Raw genomic sequence first — 21,456 nt, forward strand, 5'->3', positions numbered from 1 at the left:
GTTATATATTAAATATTATTTTTTAGGATATGCAGTATGTACGTATCACCATTTCTTGTTGGCCTTGTTGGTGACAGGTATCTTCCGTGACTTTTTTTTCTTGAGCACTAGAACATTGCAGGTGAAATTTGTAGTGCTTTTTTTCTCCCTCGTACTTTCCAAATGTTTTCCATCTGAAGATTAAAATGATCTCCCTTAGGATATTATTTGGACTTTTCGACTCTCTAAGAGGTTTCTTTTTCAAACCTGGGTATAAAATCTGGTGCATGAATTTATCTCCTGTCTTCTGAAGCCAGCTTTTATGTTTTAAATAGAAAACAAACAGCTACATTCTAGAAAGCACAAGCAAGACCAAAAATAAGATAGTGGGGGAGGCAGAGTTGAAAATACAGCATTTCAAGAGATAATCTGCATACAGTGTTCTCGACAGGCAAATTCTGGGCCTCCGGGAGCTGTCCTGTCCTGCCAGAAGCAGACAATAGGATAGCACGTAGGAGGAGGAAGCCACACATTCACTCTGCATAGTCTTGGGAAGGAGAGAACTTCTAAGCATTAGTTAAAATGCTGGTATGTTTCCAATCTTGCTATAAGGGACCTGTGTTGTAGTTACCTTTCTTTAGATCTATATATTTCATTTCATATGTGTGAGTGTTTCGATGCACATATGTGTGTGTGCCACATGTGCCTCGTGCTGCAGAGATCAGAAGGTTTTCTGGTGCAAGAGAGCCTGTAACTGGAGTTACAGATGGCTGTGAGTCACCATGTGGGTGCTGGGAATTGAATCTCGGTCCTCTCTAAGAGCAACAAGTGCTCTTAACCACTGAGTGAACTCTCCAGCCCTGAGGACCTTGGGGATATGCATTCATCCCTTTTTGATTCGAACTGACTCAAATCTGGAGAAAGTTTACTAGTCTTTGACACATCCTGAGTTAGTCTAGCTGACATCTAATAACAACAGTTATTTCAGGTTCCTCTCTATTCACCCTGTGGTGTAGTGGTGCTTACCAGCCCTGATTTGAGGTATACTTCATTTGAACGAAGCTGGATTGTTTTTCTATTCTCTTTGATTAGGATATGCCCCAGAGACAGCCAGTGAGGCTTTGTGACTAGTCTCAGTTTTCTAGTTGTCATTGAGGTCCTTTTGTTCTCCTGAGAATCCAGTCCGGTTAATTTTACCAATAGGTGGTCCAACCCTGCTACTGAAAGTATAGTCAGTGGACCTATGAACTCACCAAAAATCAAGATGATCTAGAAGGGCTGGGGAAATAACTGTACAAGTACAAAGACATGGATTCGATCCCTAGTGTCCATGTGGACATCCATTTGTAGTGGTTTGTTTGTAGTACCGATGCTAAAGAGGTAGAGAGGCGTCCTGGAACTCACCAGCCACCCTAGGCTACCCCATGGGTCTCAGATCCCTATGAGAGACTTGGAATCCAAAACCAAAATGGATGTGGCCTGAGGAATGACAATCAAGATTGACACCTGGCCTCTATATGCAGGCATGTAAATGTGCACGTGCACCAGTTTATGCAGGAACACGTACATGTGCATGCACACACACATATACACATGCATTTGTCTACACACACGTGCACATCCACATCCACTCATTCATACACATACATAGGCACACACTCATGTCTCACACACACACACACACACACACACACTTAGATCAGCACCATCCCAGATGGACTGAAGCAGAACCTGCATTTTTCTAAGTTCCCCAGGAGACTGTTTCCCTGTTCAAATTTGTGAAAAATGGTCTCGAAACACATGGGCCTCCACATAATGGAGCTTTTATTTTTAGTGCCCACCACTAATTGGCAGCGGAGGGAAAAAAAAATCACTGACTGTTTTTCAAGACTATCTACTTTCCTTGTCTATAAGATAAGGCTTCCAACCTTGACAAACATCAGAGAGATGAAGGGCAATAGACCATCAGGTGCTCATGTGTCAGTGGGAATTGAAGTCCTACTGCCCCACAGGGAAGATGCGATACACGCTTGAGAGGGGACACTTCACTGTCAGACAAAATTCACTTGTTTTGTCTCGGGAGATAAGGGAGGTGGGAATAACTCACATTGCTTCCTTTCCAATGTGGGAGAGACGAGGGATTGCTGCTGCCAGCCCTCTCAATCTGGTAAGATGAGAAAGATAAATTCATGCTTTCTAGAATGAAAATATGATTCAGAAAAGAACTGCATGTATACAGAAAGGGATGTTAAATTTATTTCACTACAAGGCTAACCTAGAAAGGCAGAAAGATGCTGGGTAGTTCAGAGTACCCCTTGTTGCTTTTGCAGAGGACCTTGGTAGGCTTTCAGCGTCAACATGGGGGCTCACAACTGTCTGCAACTCCAGATCCAGAGGATCTGATGCCTCTTCTGACCTCTCCTGGCACCAGGCATACATGCACATGGTGCATATACAGACATGCAGGAAAAACACTTACACCCCCAGAATAAAATAAATATTAGGATGATATTAAAAGGCTAATTCAGAGAGGCTTACCTGGCAGGGCCTGAGTTCCTACAGCAACCCATCACGGTACATCCATGCTTGGAGAGGGTGGCCCAGCAGCACTAGAGCAGATACACCATACAGAGGACTCCTCTCTCCTCTACTTCATGGTCAGGGGCAAGCTGTATTGTCATACATGTGTAGTTTGGGATCCCCCTTTATCCAATGTTTCCATTATCACCTGCTTTTGTTATTACTAGATGTTCATTATATGGTCCCACAACGACCTAAGCACCAGCCACTAACAGCAGGAGAAACAATACATATCCCCTGTCTTGGTTTGGACGTGGGATAAGTCACAGACAGGTCCCCTGGGTGTCTGGTAACAAGCCACACCTCTCCTAGAACAGGACTCAGTAGAAAGTCACTGGACAGTACTGTCTGCTCTTTCATTTTCTATGAGTTTGTGGAGCATTTGAGAATTGTATTATTAGAGGTCTGACATTAGTCTTTCAGGTTCTAGTTTCTGCTGAGGGAGAAGAATCAGATGCCTGATTTGGTTTTGTTTGTCAGTGTGTCAGTTTAACTGGACACACCCAGTCCTTACTGGGATGAGATCTTGCTTCTGGATGGGCTGAAGCAAAAGTCCTTATCTTTCAGGCATTGCAGATGGCTTACAGAGAACTGAGTATTATTTTTTATGCACACACACAAGCACACACATACATACACATGTATGCACGTACATGCACACATCTCTGCGCTTGTACACACATGTGCACACATAGAGACATGCATGCATACATATGCACACTCACACACACATGCCCATGCACACACACGTACAACATGTGCACACACATGCACACAGGCATGCATACACACATGCACACTCAATACAAGCTCACACATGCACATGCATGCACACACACTCACACACATGCCCATTCTCACACACACACACAACACGTGTGCACACACATCCACACAGACATGCTTGCACACACAGGCTAATTAATATCTTCATGACTAACAACCCAAAGTTTAAACTAGGTAAAGAGGAAACTGTGTATGTGTCAGTGAGAAAGTGTGCAGATATAGCTTCTGATATTTTTAACATAAACATTATTTATTTTACATCAGTATAATAAACATAAAAATTATCCAAAAGAAGAAATCCTATTCATTTTTTTTTAATTTGGAGAACATTCTCTGTGCCTTCTCATCCCAAACCTCAAAGTTTATTTTTATCTTGACTGATTTATTATCTGTTAAGCCAGATGAATTATCTTGCTATAGTTTTACCCTGGCATAATTATACATGTAACGTATTAGTAAAAAACAAATTATGCTTTTATCTCTGTCTTTAGTAACTGCTGCTTGGTGAGCATGAGGTATCTCAGTGAAACAGTTCTTTATTTAGCTTTTTCATACATTTGCTTATTTCTTAAAGCTTGTTCTGTGAATGTTACTTATGAAATAAATACAGCGAGGGGTTTTTAGATAAAGTTACATGGTTGACTATGAAAAAGGGGGCATAGTGGGTTATGTGTCCTTATGCTTGTGAAAAGTTCTCAGTGCTAATGGGTCTTTATGAGCTGTTTGTCTTTCTTTGCCTCTGTTTCTGTGAAATAAGATCTGCCACAGAGCCCCTGCTGACCTTGAATTGGTTAGCTTCCTGTCTTTACTTCCCAACAGCTAGGATCACAGGGTCTGGCTCCATTTGTTGTTGCTTTTGAAAGACTTTATTCTAGGACTTGGGGTTTCTCTGTGAACATGGCACCTGCTATCATGATGCCTTCTAAGAGCCCACTTTAGCTTTTACCGCTATAGTGACACACTTCGCACAGCCTCAGGTTTATCGCTGGTGGGATGTAGTTTGCTCGCAGGGCTGGACAACTATCACCACAGCATGACTCGAGAACATTCAGCCCCACAGAAAGAGAACCCTATGCAGGCGTTCCTTACTCCTGTCTGTGCCCTCGGCTTCCCAGGAGCTTTCAGTCTCCATGAGTTGGCTTGTTTTGAATATTTCATATGACAGAACCTGTGGTCTTTTGTGAATGTCTTCTTTTTTATATAATTAGGATCCCGAGTTGAATCCAGGTTGCAACATAGTGGGAGATTTAACACTTCATTTTATTAAGTTGCTAGTGAGGGCTCTAGCGTGTGCACACCACATTCCCTTCATCTACTCAATCACTGATAAAACGTTATGTTCGTCTCCTTTTTTCTTCTGAATTATGTTGTTGTGAGTAGCTATGTACAACTGATGTGGGAACGTGTTTCTCTTTCTCTTTAATATAAATACAGAGTCGGAACTGCAGGGTGCTATTGTCATTGTAAAATTTTGAGTACCATCAACCTGCTTTCTACAATGGTGGCTCGCTTTCCATTTCTACTGGTGGTAAAGGAGAGCCTCCATCTCTCCTCATCCTTGACTACTCTTAATGACTGTCTGTCTTCTTTATATTAGCCATCCAGACAAGTATGGCCCAGCATCCCTCAGCGCTTTGGGTTTTCGTTTCCCTAGTGATTTTCTTGAGTTGATTGACCTAAGTTGACTTTTGGTGGTTGCATAATGTACGAGGTCAAAGGTCTATTTTCAGATCTATTTTACACAGTTTCCTCCCTTTTTGATGCCATTTGATTAGGAGACAAAGTAGTTGCTCTGGGTCAGGAGTGGTGGTGCACGCCTTTAATCTCAGTACTCAGAAGGTAGAAATCATCTGATCTCTGTGAGTTCTGGGACAGCCTGGTTGATGTTGACATCGCCAGTTCCAGCTTGCTGAGGCTATACAGTGAGACATTGTTTCAAACAAAAGAAAAAAATGCTGTTCTGGCTAACACTTTAAGCCAGTTGTTAGAAAGATTTTGTTTTGTATTGAGGATAATTCATAATGACTGCCTGAGGTAAATGAGCAGAAACTCATTTTTAAGGATTTCTAATCACAGAAGAGTAACTGATGTGAGCAGAGTCCCTGGGTTCTGGTATTCCTCCGCTGTCCTATGTATCTGTCTCAGAGCCCATTTTGTTCAGTGCCCCTGTGTGATCAGACTGTCCACACAGCTCTCTCTGAATCTTCTTTCTTAGCACAAGAGGGGAGACCTAAACACTGAGGGCTTCGTGAGGGAAAGAAACCTCATTATGTTTATTTCCCAAGATTGTTTTCAGGAAACAAAGGAACAAGGAATTGAAATGCTCTGTGATAAATAGAAGCCATGCAGAGTCAATATATCCTTCAGGTGCTGCTGCTGTCATTTAAGGTCCCCATGGTTACCTATGATTGAAAGCCATACCCACTGTAGCCTCACAAGAGGAATACACTGGCTCCTTAGGTCTAGAGGCTTTTAGATGACACGGGCTCCATTCTGATTCTTGGGATGACTCCTGGAAACTTTTAGCTCATATATTTGCTTTTTTTTTTAAAGTAGAAAGCATCCCTGACACCCCCAAACAAATGTTCCAGGACTGAGTCTTTGTGGTGCCCACTGGCCTACCTGGGCTATGTGTCTATCCCTTAGTGGTCTGCAGAGGCACATTGCTCCGTAGACTCTGGTGGGCTGAGGCCAGATAGGTGTAGTTAAAAGGGGGGGGGATAATATAGTGTGGGGTAGGGTGAGAAATGCTGTCTTCTACCACCAGTGAATAGGGAGACTTCTTCCTCAGAAAACACTGGGAGGCACCAGGAAATAGGTGTTCAGACTTTGTGTTAAACGTTAGCTTGCAGGGCTTGCCTGTCGGATAACTAACCTGAAGTATCACAGGTTCAGAAATAGACAGGGATTTTGAACCCAGATGAATTATCTCCTAGCCTAACTCCTAGCCTGATTTGGATGTGAGATGGATCTTAGAGTCACTATTGAAATGATTTAAGATTTTAGGAGGTATTGAAATGAGAAGTGTGGGATTTGTGTGAGAGAAAAATGTAAATTTTAAGGGACTAGAAGTGGATTGAAATGTCTCCCACAAAATCTTGTAAAATTGAAGTACTATACCGTACTCTCAAAGTCTCCAAGCAATAGGTCAGTGTGTGGCCTTACGAGGAAATGCTACAGTTATGCATTAATAAGTGGTTCGTGGTTTCCTGAGTAGCAAAATAGCGTGGTATGAGTAGCCTGACAACAAAACATCACTGCTTTGCATGCTGGAGACCGGCAGTCTGAGAGGAAGGTGTGAACAGTACTGCTTGAGGAACACATTATCCGATGTCCGTGCTTTGGTTTTCACTGGATTTGTGGACACTGTTCTTCTTTAAACAGAAGAAACAAAAGTATCCGAAGATGATGAGATGGAGAAACTCTATAAATCGTTGGAGCAAGCTAGCCTATCTCCTCTCGGGGACCGACGGCCTTCCACCAAGAAGGAACTGAGAAAGTCTTTTGTCAAGCGGTGCAAAAACCCATCCGTAAATGAGAAACTCCACAAGATCAGAACCTTGAATAGCACATTAAAGGTAAGGCAGCCTCGAACTGTGAAACCTGTGGGGCGTGAGGGAAGGCAGGCAGAGAATGGCTGGCTGCAGAGAGATTCATGCCAGCTCAGAGTGCTTCTGTGGGAGGAGGAAAGAGCAGATCGGGTAGCATCCTCATAGTGGGATGACTCTGGCTTTTGAGAAGCTCTGGATCGCTCACACAGCAGTATCCATACATAACAGGCTTCAATTTTACATACAGTCTGTTCAGAGTTTGGATTCCCAGATCTCAAGGACTGTGTGTAATTTGCTTCTGTAATTTTGTGTCTAGCACAATACTTGGCTCTAAAAACTCTTTATTGTTTGAGAATTTTGAGAATTTCAATATGCATGTAATATATTTTGATCAAAATCCACCCCATTTCCTTCCCTTCTTCCTCTCCCACCACCACTTTCCCTACTCAACTTTGTGTGCTTTTTCTATCCCTTGTTTTACAACCCACTAAGTGTCTTTAGTGCTGCCCGTATGTGCATGGGCAGGACTGGAGCACGGGTAGCTGCTCAGGGCCCATATCCCTGAAGTAAACTTACTCTCCCTCCCGGCTCAGCAATCAGTCTTTTCAGCTAGGGATGGAATGTATGAGCCCCCTTCTGGGTCCATAATGGGATCTGATCTGAGCTTGATCTTGTTTGGGTATTATGCATAGAGTTCAGTCACTGTTAGCTTATGTGTTTATGTCCAGAAAGTACTGTTCCTCTGCAGACATCCACCATCACTGGCTCTTATGATCTTTTTTTTTTCTTATTTTTTATTTATTTATTTATTTATTTATTTTCTTATGATCTTTTGCTGTTTAGCAACATAGAACATCCTTTGACAAAAATACACAGTAATAGAAATAAGAGTTTCCCCTAACTCCATGTGTGCTACTAGATCAGGAGAATATTTTTTCCTTTTCTCCCCCCCCCCCCCCGCTTTTGTGACAGGAACAGGGTTTCTCTGTGTAGCCCTGACTCCTGGTACTCATTCTATAAGACCATACTGGCCTTGAACTCAGAGATTTGCCTGCCTCTGCCACCCCCGCCCCCAGTTCTGGGATTAAAGGTATATCCCACTGCTGCTTGGCCACGGGACTATTTACTAATTGCCAGCTGTAGGCACTACAGCCAAGAAGCATGGTGAGAACCAGGCAGTGGAAGGCACACATTCTGTGTACTAAACCCACAGATGTAGTCACATGGGAATAGGGGACAGAATGCAAGATTGCACTGAAGCTGTTTCCAGAGCTTCCCCTAACAAAGGCTTGCTCACAATAGGAGCATCTTACTTTTACATTTAGACTGTAACACCAGCAGGCAGAGGGCAGGGCACTCTGTCGTCATCTTAAATTATCAGAAGATTCATAGGCTCTGAAAAGCCTCACTGGAGCCTGCGATTTAATTCTGAAGTGTGCATGTCTTTTCATGTTAAAAATTTTGAGTCCCCTTTCCAGGAAAAAATGTCACCAATCACGAGTATAATACTGAGATAGCTGAGTGGGTTATCGGTAGTCAGATGTCCCAGTTAGTCAAGAGAAAAACCAAGCACCACAAAAGGCTGCAAAGCATGATGTTGGAAAGGACAAGGAGAAGAATGTTTCAGTTCTACAAAGGAACACCTCGTTCAGAACAATTCTCTAATAGTTAATGATGAAAAGCCTTCACTAGCACTCACTTCATGGTGTGTGCAGAGCTAATGAATGTGCTGGGTTCTTCAGTGCAATCTGCGAGAGAAAGTTGGGATTTTACCATCTTGTAGGATGAATGACTTCATTATTGGAGAGAAATATTTCCTGAATTTTACTGTGTACCAGGTACTAGCTTAGGTCACTGTGACCATGGAGTGGGATGCTCAGGACAATGGAGACAGGAAAACAGATGGCTAAAATACAGCACAATAAATAGCATTGTGGGTACAAGCTTTGAGGGTCTTAATGGCCCAGAGGACAGAATTGACTGAGCATCTAAGCTCATTATGTTTAGCAGGCAGCTGGGCAATCAGTAAAAAGTTTAGAATATGGGGAAAATAAGGGAAAGACCTTCAGGGAGGTGACCATCTACTGAGGGATGATCTGTTTGGTTCAGGTTGGGACCAGCAGGAAGCAGAAGCCAGTGGGGATATGGGTAGCTCAGGACATGATGGAAAAATACTGCAACTCCAGATTTCATAGAGCAGCAGACTGAAGATTCTAGACTTTGACAACACACTCTGTGCTCTAACAGAAGGATCAAAGCCATTTGCCAACCTCTCTGGTTTCCTATGAATTCTTGTTCTTCATAGTTAGGCCATGTGATGAATGACCTCAGTGACTTCTTTTCTCACAGTAGATTAGGCTTCATGGTTAACGAATGGCCCTGAAGCTTGAGACCTTCAAGCAAAATGCATTTATTCTACTAGAATTTCTGTTTATCTATGGTCTGGGCATGGCTTGGGTATGGGATTCTATCATTAACTCTTGTGTAAATGTGTGATTAAGGTGTCCTCTAGGCTGCTCATTTCTCCACTGGGGGATGTCTGCTTCTCAGTCCCCGTGTTAGAATTGGCAGCTTCCAGTTCCTTACAGCTTATGGCTCTGAGCATGTCTGCAACTGTCTGTCAGATGAGTGGAGGCTGACCTCAGGTTCTTGTTAAGTAGACTATGTGGGGCAGCTCACAGCTGAGAAGCTGACCTATCCCAGCAAGTGTGAAGACAGTGACAGCGAGTGAGCAAAGCGAGCACTAACCCAGTCCCCATTGCTAAACCACCTTACTTCTGCAATGTTTTCTTTCACAGAAACAGGCTAGCAGGTCAGCCAATAATGTGGAAGAGGATTCCATAGACAGATGAATCTCAGGAAGCAGGGACTGGTAGGGGCCTTCTCAAGGGTCATCTCATGCCCAATCTAATTGTTCTCTGTTCTGTAGAAAATATTCCTTTCCACGGATCACCTAGGCCTCACAGAAGTACAGTGCTGGAGACCCATGAACTGTAGCTCATGGTATGATGCCCAGAGATCATCAACAGGTGGCAAGCCTCTGTTATGTGTAAACTGACCATGTTAAAGAATGACAACAAGGGCTAGGTAAATAACTCTATGGTAGAGTGTTTGTATAGCATGCAACAAAATGCTGAGTTTAAGCCCCTAGTATTACAAAACAAACAAAAATGACAACAATAGCAACAACAAAAATACCACAACTCCCTACAACAAGAAACAAAAATAAGTCATAAATTATTGAGTGGATCAGTGTGTATATGTTTAGTCATGAGCAAAGCTATCATAATTATTTCTTAGCTATTGGGAAGGCACACAAGAGGATCTTACAGGTGGGTACTGGACAAGAGTCTTTTCTTGACTTTGGAGTTGGTTATGAAAGTGTGTTCATTATGGGATAATTTCTCGAGAACAAACATTTTTGTTTGTGAAATTTTCTTTACATATGCTGTACTTTGATGAAATGTTTACTTAGAAACACTTGAAATCTGGAGAGTGAAGACATCAGGCAGTAAAATGACCTCAAAGTTTACACCTGTTGTATTTGACTTGACAATTAGCTATTTAAGCAAAGCTAATGGTAAATTTAAATGAACAGCTATGAAGTTGCAGGAGGTATAAGTCTGGGATCATAAGCTCACAGGGGTATGGAAGTAGAAGAGATTATAGCAGGCCACCAAGAGAGATAATATACAGAGAACATAGGCACAGACAAAGACAGGTACTTGAACACTGCAGTTTCAAGAGTTTGGGCAATGAGGAACCAAAGACAAGGGACAAGGAAAGTCAAGAAAGTGTCTTATAGAAGCAATCAGGTATACATGTCCAAGGTGGAACAGTGGCCAGGAGTTTTAGATATATTAATGCATATGAAGATGGATGGTTAACCTTTGGATGAGCCGATATGGAGGTTACTGATGAGCATCCCTGGTTTGATAGAGTGGTAGAGATGAGCACCTGGCAGACCAGAAGTAAGACTGTGAAGGGATGGTCTCTGGGGACAAGGAAGAGAGTGGAACCTGAGCTAGATAGAGGTGGGATCAGAGAGGACTTGCAACGTAGAAGAAATAACATGGTGCATGAGCATCAGCGAGGATGCCCCGGTGGAGAGGGGAGATTGCTGAGTCATAGGAGAGTGTCCTGAGTATGAGAGCAGAAGTCACGGTGCCCGAGGGGAGAGGGCAGCCTGTGCCCAGAGCACAGGTCTTTCATCTGCACAAATAGGAAGGAAGGCAGTATGTGTTCTTGCTGGTATGGGCAGTGGGAACGAGAAGCTTGGATATGTTTTTTTGGTTGTTTTCATTTCTTCCAAAAGTGCAGAACAAAGTTATTGGCAATGAGTGATGATGAGGAGGTTTGAAATACAATAAGAAGAGCTTTTTCTTGTTGTATGTGAGAACATGTTTGTGTGTTTGAGTGTGGGAGTGTGTGTTCAACAGTGTCTATGTAGAGGCCAGAGAACCTCATTTTTGTCTCTTCTAGCTAGCTGGCCTGCTGGCTTCCAGGGACTCTCCCGCCTTTATTCCCATCTCACTGTAGGAACACCAGTATTATGGCTACATGCTCCCATATCTGACTTTATATGGGTCTCAGGGTCCAAACTCAGGTCTTTATGCTTTTGTAGTTGGCACTTCTTTACACAGTGAGCCTTCTTCCAACCCAAGGGAGTTTTAAATATTCCTTTAGAAAGGTGGAAAGAGAAAGAAAGTGGAGTGTGATTACTGGTTGGCTCTTGGTGACCATCCTTTCAATCCTTCTCTCCTTGGAGATTAGCAGTAGAGGTCTGGAGGACAGCTTTGTTATTATTAACACATATTAATCAACACCTCATGATTCTGTACTATGTTATATTTTTTACATCTATACACTATGCATTCACCATGGACATCACCTTTCTGCTCTTGTTTCCTGATGGTCCTTCTGTTCCCAGTCCTTAGCAATTGCTCACTTACTTTCATGTTGGTTTCTTAAAGGTTTTTCCATCTGAGGGAGATCATAGGATGGTTGTGTTAATTTGGTTTGTTTTCATTTAACCCAATGCCTTCTAGTCCTATGCCTCAAATGACAGCATTCCATTCTTCACTATGGCTGGACATAGTCAGGCATTCAATAAATATTAAGAGAGTGTGTAATGTGTGTCAGTCATTCTCTGAGGCATGGGAGGCCGGTTGGTCCTCATGGGGCTTTCAGTTCAGAAGAAGAAGACAGAAGTATGACCCCACTGACATTTTAGGATGAAAATGATGATTGGTGGTCTTGAATTTGAGATGAGAGCAGTGAGCATGACTGTGAGTGACATTTGAGCTGTGCATATGCTTCCATGGGGGTGGGCAGAGATGGGTCCAATGGTGGAAAGGTACTTACTGTCAACACTTGGCATTGTGTTATGAGCCAAGACTATAAGAAGGGAGGAAATGTATTTTCTTTTTTAGGCTTTGTTAGTGAATTAACCAATTGTGTGTGTGTGTGTGTGTGTGTGTGTGTGTGTGTGTGCATGGTTCATGCATTGAATATGTCGCCACTCATGCATACACATGTGGAGGCCAGAGGAAGAGGTGAGATGTTCTCACCTACCTGTTTCCAACTTTTCCCCCTGAGTCGAGGCCATTCATTGAATCAGAAGGGACCTTTCTGTGACACTGACTGTTCCAGGAGCCCTCTGAATCCTCTTGTCTCTGCTCCCACTGCAGTTCTGAAATTACAGGCACATGCAACTATCCTGGCCTTTTATGTGGGTGCTAGTGGTTCAAACTCAGAGTGTCTTAGATACGGTTACTATCACTGTGTTGAAACACTATGATATCAATTGATGCTCCCTCCTTTTCTGATAACTCTGCTTTGTATCAAATTGTCATAAAACTAGCTAGTGCACAAACACTCAAGATTGCACAGCAATCTCTTAGGCTTTGGCGGCAGATGTCTAGGGGACAGTGAATTCTGAGCTCTGCATTGGATGGCAGGAGAGCATGAACATAAGACTGTGTGGTTCAAGCTGGGGGCTCCCAGTTTTCCACTGAACAGGCTAGCTGGCACTAAGTCTAAGCTAGGAAGGTGCTCCGGAGAGCTGAGCCTTCTGGAGGTGTGAACCAGCATTGTGTGGGTGAACAAATTCAGGGCAGGCACTGGGCCTGTGTGACTTATTGGACTCTACATGCCCAATTAGCACCATGGTTGCAGAGATGGAAAAAAAGCCATTTGGGATCAAATTATTCTAAGAATGCAGCATTAGGCCAAATCCCCTGCTCAGGCTTTTTCTTGCAGATACCGACAGACACTACCTGGACATTGTGAGACCCTGGGTAACAGACAGAATATCTTACCTGAGAAATGAATTAACATTGAAGCAGGCGTTAGCAATATTGAGGGTATTGGTGCCGTACACATGCTGTTCGCTCCCCCTCACTGCCTTCTGCCTGGGATTTAGACCTGCAGCCTCCTGCTGAGAACTCCCCTGTCCCCTGGGAGCTATAAAAAGAGAATTTCACTTCTTCCTTGTAGGCTCTGGTTCTCTTCAGTGAATACTCCAAACTGTCTCTCTGGTGATGCCAGAATCCCTACCATGCAGTTGCTCCGTCTGTCTGTCTGTCCATGGTGTTGTAAGTCTCCTAATAAACTCCTTAGTCTCTAGTAACCTGTCCCAATGTCATCCTGAAACACCCAGACCCCGAGCAAACCCAACAATTGTCAGGGATGAATGATCCACCTTTTTGTTGATCCTGATCATAATTTTACTCTATTGTCTTACTTAAAATGTGAATGACTGATTGTCAGTGAAAGGAGGACACAGCACTGATCTTTTATCTTGGCACACATACTATTGTGGTGGAGGTTAGGCATCTCATCTTTGAATAAAAAAGGAAACCATATTTTCATATATAAATATGCATGTTAATAGAATATGACTTACTAAAATAATTTTAAAAATCTACAAAATTTAAAAACATATTTTGTGAGCTTATGCCTCAGGTAAACTGCTATGTTTCAGTTTTACTTAGTGAAGTGAGGATGATCAGTGAAGAACCTGTGTGTACAACTAACTAAACTTCAGGGTGTGCCAGCACCTGGTGACACATTCAGATGGAGTCACCTTAAGTGTGGAGTAATAGATGGATCAGGGCGGACCAGCCTAGAAGACAGACTGTCTGGCTCTTTCACTAACTTGGGGGTGAATATATACTGCTTCTTGGTGGCTCCCATGTGCGAAGAGGTATTGTGTCAGACCTCAGTCGTGTTGAGAGATTAGAATATTAATGGGCAAAACCACTTCAGTTGTGCTGCGGCGGATAGGGCCATGTCTCTGTGAAAGGGCTGAGGAAGTTAACTCACCGAGGTTCAGATACGCATGTCCTCACTGATGCCCCTTTCCTTCCTGTTTTCTTCTTGGCCAGTGCAAAGAACATGATCTGGCCATGATTAACCAACTGCTGGATGATCCGAAGCTGACAGCCAGGAAGTACAGGGAGTGGAAGGTCATGAACACACTGCTGATCCAGGATATCTATCAGCAGCAGCAGGTACCTCAGGACCCGGAAGACACCCCCCAGGAACTCAAGACCCCCAGCTCTTCTGACTGTGTTGAAAAGTCTCTTTGAGCAGAAGCCAGGACTGCTTCCTTCCTTGATCCTGTGCCATTCTCCAAGACACTGCCAGGGCAGACATTTTGCTTACAAGGAAACCCCAAACCCAGTTCCCGAGGCATCGTCCCTCCCTTCTGAGGATGCGACCATGGTGAAGCCAGTTCTGATGCAGTGGGAGTCCTGGCTTCCCTGTGTTGCATTCATCGATACTGGAGTTATGGAGTTCATCTGAGCAGGCATATCTTCTGGGCTCCTTCTGGGAGCTGCTAGGAATGCTAGGCTCTAGGGGACATGTGGAAGGGGTAACCCCTCTTTTGCTTTCAAGAGAATTGCAACCTACCATAGACAAGAGGCCCGATTTTACTATGGATAATAACTCATTGGGACATTCCGTTTACAAAGAAACATGGAGACCCCCTTTGGTGGGCAGAAGAGTTTGAGTGGAGGGGTCTCTTCTGCAGTAGCTGCTGTAACTGGACATGTGTTGGCATTTGCGGAACACAAGGCTCTTCTTACCTTTGGTACAGAGAGCAGTGCCTTTTGGATTTGTTGAGTGCTTATTTGAAGAGTATGGCCTGGTGGGGTGGAGAGTGGGGAGCCCACGGAGGAGGCAAGCTTTCTGTTCCACTCGGAGGACAATTTCAAATGCTCATGCTTTGCCTAGGGTGTGCGTGTGGGATCTGATTAAGGTATCCATTCCTCCCAAAGTCTAGGGGACAGGCCATCACAAGACATTTGGAGACCTTTGTCCTCCACCCCCAGCTTCTTGGAACAGTGGTAGGAGACTGTAATACCCATTGCCAGGAATGTTATACTGTGCTCATCCCAGGCTGTGGTATGAATTTATATCCAGCTTTCCTGGGATCCAAATTCGCAAGGTTATTTCTGAATTGTCCTGAACTTGGAGAAGAACCTAGACCCACAAAACAACAAGAAGACAGTTAAGCAGGATTGCTTTATTTTTGTAAGTTTGTGTGTCATATAGTGTGAGATGTGAATAGCTATCTATGTTTCTTATTTAAATATATTTATAGAAGTGCAAGTCATAGTGTTTTAAAAGACTACTATTATGTGTTGTTCAATATATATATATATATATATATATATATATATATATTCCAGAGGCATATCATTTTTGCTTGAGAAAAATAGGCATACTAGTGACTTACTGAACTTGTGTTGCACTATGATTCGTGAGGAATGCTCAGGAAATCTCATGAGAAAACTATGGGAGCATGTACTGATATTCATTTCTGAATAATGAATATCATTTTCTGGATGCTTTCTTTCTATTATTGTCCCCCAGCCAGCTCCAGAGCTCTTAAATTACAATGTTTCTTGCACATCATTTTCTTAACTTGCACCTTAGACTAGCTCATCTCCTCATAAAGTTCAAGGTTTATGACATTTATGCCATACATTGTAGACCCAAAGGAACATATCTCATGAAATCTTGACCCAAATGAAATATAAGCAATACAATTCCCAACTAAATATTAATAGAAATTAAGGTTTGTTGTTAAAGAAATATCATGGAGAAACAATATATTAGTCACAATGACATCTTCTCCTCATAAAAATAACCATTATTTGAGTCCAGATATAAAATAAATTACATAACGTAACCACAGTTCACTAAGAAACCATCCAAGTCTCACCTGCCTTTTGCAAATTGTTGAAAAACACATTCCTGTCATAGCATCAAATGTGGCTTGACAGATTCAAATAGAAGTAGTCACCCAATCTATATCTACAAATTAAATGTAAAGAATCATTTCGTATTTCCCTGTACATTATCAAGACTTTTTGTACACCAGAATAAAAAAATAATCCTTGCCTCAAGGAAGGAAAAGTTAGTCAAGAAGCAAAGAAGAACTGGAAGATTCACTAAGTTGTGAGATAAAGTCTAAGGATGAGATGGAAAGGGACACCCTGGGTCCTCCACCTGGATAATGTGCAGAGAGGCTAATGCCTCAACCTCAGGACATGACTGTTGATTCTTCCTGTGGCTAGCAGCTGTTAGGAGGGCAGTGCTTTGGGACTCACAGTGTAAGGAATCATCGAAGAAAGGCGAACTAACAATGGAGCAAATGTTAACCTGGGAAAAATATTCACCCACGTCTTCTATTTACAATATGAATCTACACACTTCCATCCACCCCTGACCCTCCCCACAAGTTGAAGCTCCAAACACTTCTTTTTTTTTAATCAGGGCTGATTGTCATATTAAATGCTTTACTTTGGCTTCTCATCAATATGCATTTAACTGACCTTTGAATGCAAATTCCTTTAGTAACATTCAGATCTAAAGGCAAAATTAGTCCATGAAATCCCTTGCCTAATCTGTAGGGTTAGTTTTCAAAGTAACTTCAGAAAAGCCAGAGGAGAAATTTCTGCTTTGATAGTTAACCCCAACCTGTAGAATGTTTCCCAGCCACTCTCAATTGTGTCCCGGTCTCCCAGACATGAATCAACCACTCCCTGTTTCTAATTTTGTAAATAAATACCTTTTCACTTTGTGCTGGGTTCAGTTAGGAAGTAGGGAATGTGTGCATCTGTGGGTACACAGTCTCAGCTGTGATCACGAGAGGAGGGCGAGGACAGAGGGGAGGACGTAGAAGAGCCATGAATGACGCTTCTAGAGACCCCCAGTGCAGAAGAAACCATAATGAGCTCTCCCTTGGCCTCAAATCTCTTCTCTGGTTCAAGAGATTTGGGAAAAGCAGATTTCCTTCAGTTAACTGCTGGGAAATGGATTATAGATAGTTAATGGGGCCCCAGTGGAGGCTGTTGGCCTGTGTCCGTGGAATGTACCAGAACCATGGCTGCTCAGGACCCCAGTGGCGGATCTTCGAGTACAAGTCTTTCCAAACCTGCGACACTGGTTAAGGGTTAAGTTTCTCCAGAGGAGGAGGATTTTTCTCAGTCCTTTTCTGAAGATCCAGGCAAGAGCCTGGGGGGAGACCCTCACTAGTTGAGAGGTTGCTAACATACATGGATCCCATATTTTCCCAGCATTTGGAAGATGCCTGTTGTTTAGAATAGTTCTTAGTTTTGCCAGTAGCTTTAATCTGAGACTGGAATCAGAGTCCCAGAAAGATCCCAGAGCTAACAATTGCTAGGATTCCAACGCGTTAGTTGAGAGAGAGGTCAGATTCGGAGTCAGATTCGGTGTGAACCCAAGCCTTATGTTTACATAGCATTTTGTGGTTTGTAAATTGTGTGATCCAGACCCCCTTCCCTGCATCCCACCACCCCATAGGCTCATCAGAATGACTGTGAACTATGGGTAGAGTGAAATGCCTGCCTCAAAGCCTCAAGTGGTACAGCCAGACTCTGAGTTGGAATTCTGGCTCTGTCAGTCTTCACTGTTGAGAAAATCATTGTCAGAGCACAGCCTGCTGGGGAACAAGAGGTCTGATGAGGCTCCTGTGTTCATCACAACAAACTAGGTATACCTGGCTGTGATGGCAATGGCTTTTGCTGAATCCCCAGGGACTCTGTTGTGAGCACTCCCTCCCAAAAGGTCCTGTTGCCTTGCCTCTGGGTTCTCCAAGGATTGGGAGTGACCTGACGGTTGTGTTTCTTTTCTTCCCATTGACACTAGGTTACTACTGTGAGAACTTTAGAGCCGGAGGAAAGGGGACTCTTTAAAGAGATAAAAAGGGCTTAATTATTATTATTATTTTTTTCTTTTGAGCCCAATCGTGTCAGCTATCAAGGAGTTAGTGTTCAGGACTATGTCCCCTGTTTTCAGTTCTCACTTTCTTTTCAGCTCTTGTATTATAGGGATGCTTGTTTCCTCAGGGAGTCTTCAGGTCATATTGTCATAGAGATGAAACAAATTAAAAGAAAAATATTTTTAAGTCTTTTGAGGAGAGGCAATCTACCAGTGAAAGCCATAGTTAATTTTATGGACGCAGACTTCTTTGTAAAAAAAAAAAAAAAAGAAAATATTTTGATATAGCAATACAAATAATTTAGTCACAGAGGGTGGCTGTCCAAATGTCACATTATATTGAAGAGCTGCTGTGTCCAAATGCAGTTTTAGAATGTATTTTTGTTTCCGGCTAACAGAATGGAATACATGAAGGAGATTTCCAATTTATTTCCCCTCAAACACTTCTGTATATTCACCCCCAAGAGAAATTCAGTCCTAGATATACGAACTGGCTACCTGCCTAAAGGTTTGTGACACATAGTAAAAGCCCCTTATACTAGATTTTTTTTTTTTTAGTCTCTGTGAAATGGGTGGGGGAGGGAATTCACAGAAAGCCAGGTCACACAAGGTCATGTGGTAGAGCACATTAAAATGGATTTTGCATTTAAAAAAATTTTCCATATCTCTCATTGTGAAGAAACATAATTGCGCTGTGCTGTTGTCTCTTTAGCTTTAGTCCAAAGGGAAGCATGCCCCGTGGAGACATTTAACATCCTGTAATAAAAACCATGGTTGAGGTAACCACATGTGTTCTGATGTTTGCATGGTGGGGATGGGGTTCAACAGTGCATGGTTCTGGGGCCAGATGTTGATGTGGGATTGCTATCTTAACTGTCATTGTGCTTTTGGTCCTTGTTGTCAATCTGTTTCGACTAAACTGAAAACACAGGCATGCCTCATTTCTCCTGTCCCCCGGTTCCAGGGATAACTTGTAAGATAATGATAAAAGCAAACCGTCTAGTAAAATGGTATGGATCAAGACAAGCTGCACGACTGTTGTTGATTTTCTGCCGAGCATTATCGCCTCCTCTTTGAAAACTAAAAGAAAGTAAACAATCCCAAACCCACCAGACACACTAACAGCAACGCAGAATGCTACCCTGAAGATGGGTTTTGCTCTTCAACAAAGGTAATTGCGCCCTCTGGTGACCATGATAAAGATAACAGATTCTGGAGTTGATGGGATTTTTAAACGAAAGATAATTTTATATTGGGGACTTATTTCTACATGAACTTTTGTGGTCTTTGTCAATGCCTTTCATTTACAGGCCTATCAGTATAACTATTTAAAAAGTTGTCACTGCCCATGAAATTTGGCTTGTCTATTTGATAACATTATTGACCATCAACATTATTTAGAGAATTTTTTAAAACACAGATTTACAAGACTTACAAGCTTATTAAAATACGAACAAAGAACATATTGAAAATAGGGCAGACTGAGTTCCACTTTTCCCCACCGACCCCAGGAAGCTGGCCTGCATTTCTGCCTGTCCCGCACATCTACACATCCGGGGTTGCACTGTCCACAGATGGTGTCTTTTCCGGTTTCTCTTCCTCTCCTGCAGTTCTTTCCTTCTCCGGTTGAGTTCCATTCTTCCTCAGCTCCATCCTAAGTATCTCTAAGCATTCCTCCCCCAGTTCCTCACAACCAGAAGCAGTAAAGTTATTTTAGCTCAAAAGGATCTCGACTGGGGATGTAGCTCACAAGTAGAGTGCTTGCCCAGTGGGTGTGAAGGCCTGGGTCTGATTTCCCTGCATAAAGTGTGCAATGGGGGGGGGGGGGACGGACAAATGATGATGGGAGGCTCAGGAGTTCATTTGTTATCCTCTGCTTTGGAATAGAACCTGCATCACACGAGACCCCGGCCCCACGAAAAGAAAAAAAAATGTATTAGCAAAAGGCGTAGGAAAAGGATTAGCCAATGGCGAAGTTACACTGATGTTTCTAGAACAACCTCTGAGTTTCTGAGTGCCGCTGTAGCAGAGCTCGTTCCCTTACAGTTCTGAGGTTGGGAAGCTACCACGGGCATTCTGGGTTAACGTCAGGCACTGGAAGGGTGGCACGTTTTATGGAGGCTGGCAGGAGTTATTCCAGACAGCCTTCAGAAGACACCCATGTCTGTTGCCTCTCTGTGTGCTTTCCCTGTCTTCAAAGTCAGCACTGTCCTATTTCTTTGTGCCTTTTAAACCACATCTGCCTCAGCCTGACATTTCTCAGTTGCCTTGTGGTCTCAGTGGATCTTTTGGAATAACCCAGGACAGCCTGTCTATACTTTTAATACTTATTTGTCTTCAGTTTCTCTGTATAGCCTGTTCACAGGTTCCAGATCATCACGCTTACCACAAATGTTCATTTCAAATATACTGTGGAGTACCTGTACGTCATCAATATCTGCCAGAAAGTCTAGAGTTTCAAAGCTGTTAACAGGCTCGAAAGTCCTTTACTAGGACCTGAATTTGATTCCATCAGAATGTGTTCCTGGCTGGGAACACCCCTGGCTTTTACCATCACAGTTATACAGATACAAAGGCAAAACCCTGTTCAGTAACCATATCAGCTGTTCACAGTGTCTGCCTGCAAGGACAGGAAGGTCAGCATGTCTGGCATTTGACAGGTGTGAATGGGGAGTTTTGAGTTCCCCTGGGTGCCCCTGATGCACTGCAGAGAGAAACAGGCCCACGTTTATTTACAGTTTACGTGAAGCCTGAGAGTGAGGTTGTTTGGCAGTCTTCAAGGAAGCAGAGGGTAGGAGGAGTTGAAAGCCAGGCTCAGGACTATTGGAAGCATGTCAGAACTTCAAAGAAGACAAAAATCTTCCCAGAGAAGGAATAAGATCCCACAACTTGAGGTAAGGATGCCCAAGGTTTTCAGAAGCATAGAGCTCTGCAGGAAGTGCCTGACCCCTTGGTGGTTGGTAGAAACCCCAAGCCCTTTACAGCAAAGACTTTTCAGATTATGTTTTTACATGAGGCAGGTGCCACATAGGGCAATGTTGTCCTTTCCAGGAAGGAGATGGCAAGGGAATTGCTAGGCCCTTTGAAAAGCTGCTGAAGGTTGGAATTGTCCCCAGAGGTTGCCACAAAGCAAATGCACTGTTTTGTAGCAATGTGGATGATAGGCCTCCAGAATAGTAGGGGATTTAACAATGTAAGCAATAAGTCAGAATTGCCGTAATGGCAGCCAGGTTGGAAACGGTGGCCAGGGTCAAGGTTGTCATCGATTGTGGTCTTGTGAAATTGCCAGTACAATAGGAGATGG

At 43.0% G+C, this 21,456-nt stretch overlaps 1 protein-coding gene across 2 annotated transcripts in view; it reads left to right on the forward strand.

Annotated features, from left to right (window-relative positions):
• The window catches only part of Ipcef1 (interaction protein for cytohesin exchange factors 1), a 115,774-nt gene extending 96,638 nt beyond the window's left edge, over window positions 1-19,136 (forward strand). For both annotated transcript variants that reach the window (XM_057761641.1, XM_057761642.1), the window contains 2 exons: window positions 6,730-6,923; window positions 14,285-19,136. In XM_057761641.1, coding sequence (XP_057617624.1) covers window positions 6,730-6,923; window positions 14,285-14,488 — 398 coding nt within the window. In that variant the 3' untranslated portion in view covers window positions 14,489-19,136. The remainder of the gene's footprint in view (window positions 1-6,729; window positions 6,924-14,284) is intronic.
• The last annotated feature ends 2,320 nt before the right edge of the window (window positions 19,137-21,456 follow it).

This window comes from Chionomys nivalis, chromosome 2 (assembly GCF_950005125.1).
Source record: "Chionomys nivalis chromosome 2, mChiNiv1.1, whole genome shotgun sequence".
NCBI lineage: Eukaryota > Metazoa > Chordata > Mammalia > Rodentia > Cricetidae > Chionomys > Chionomys nivalis.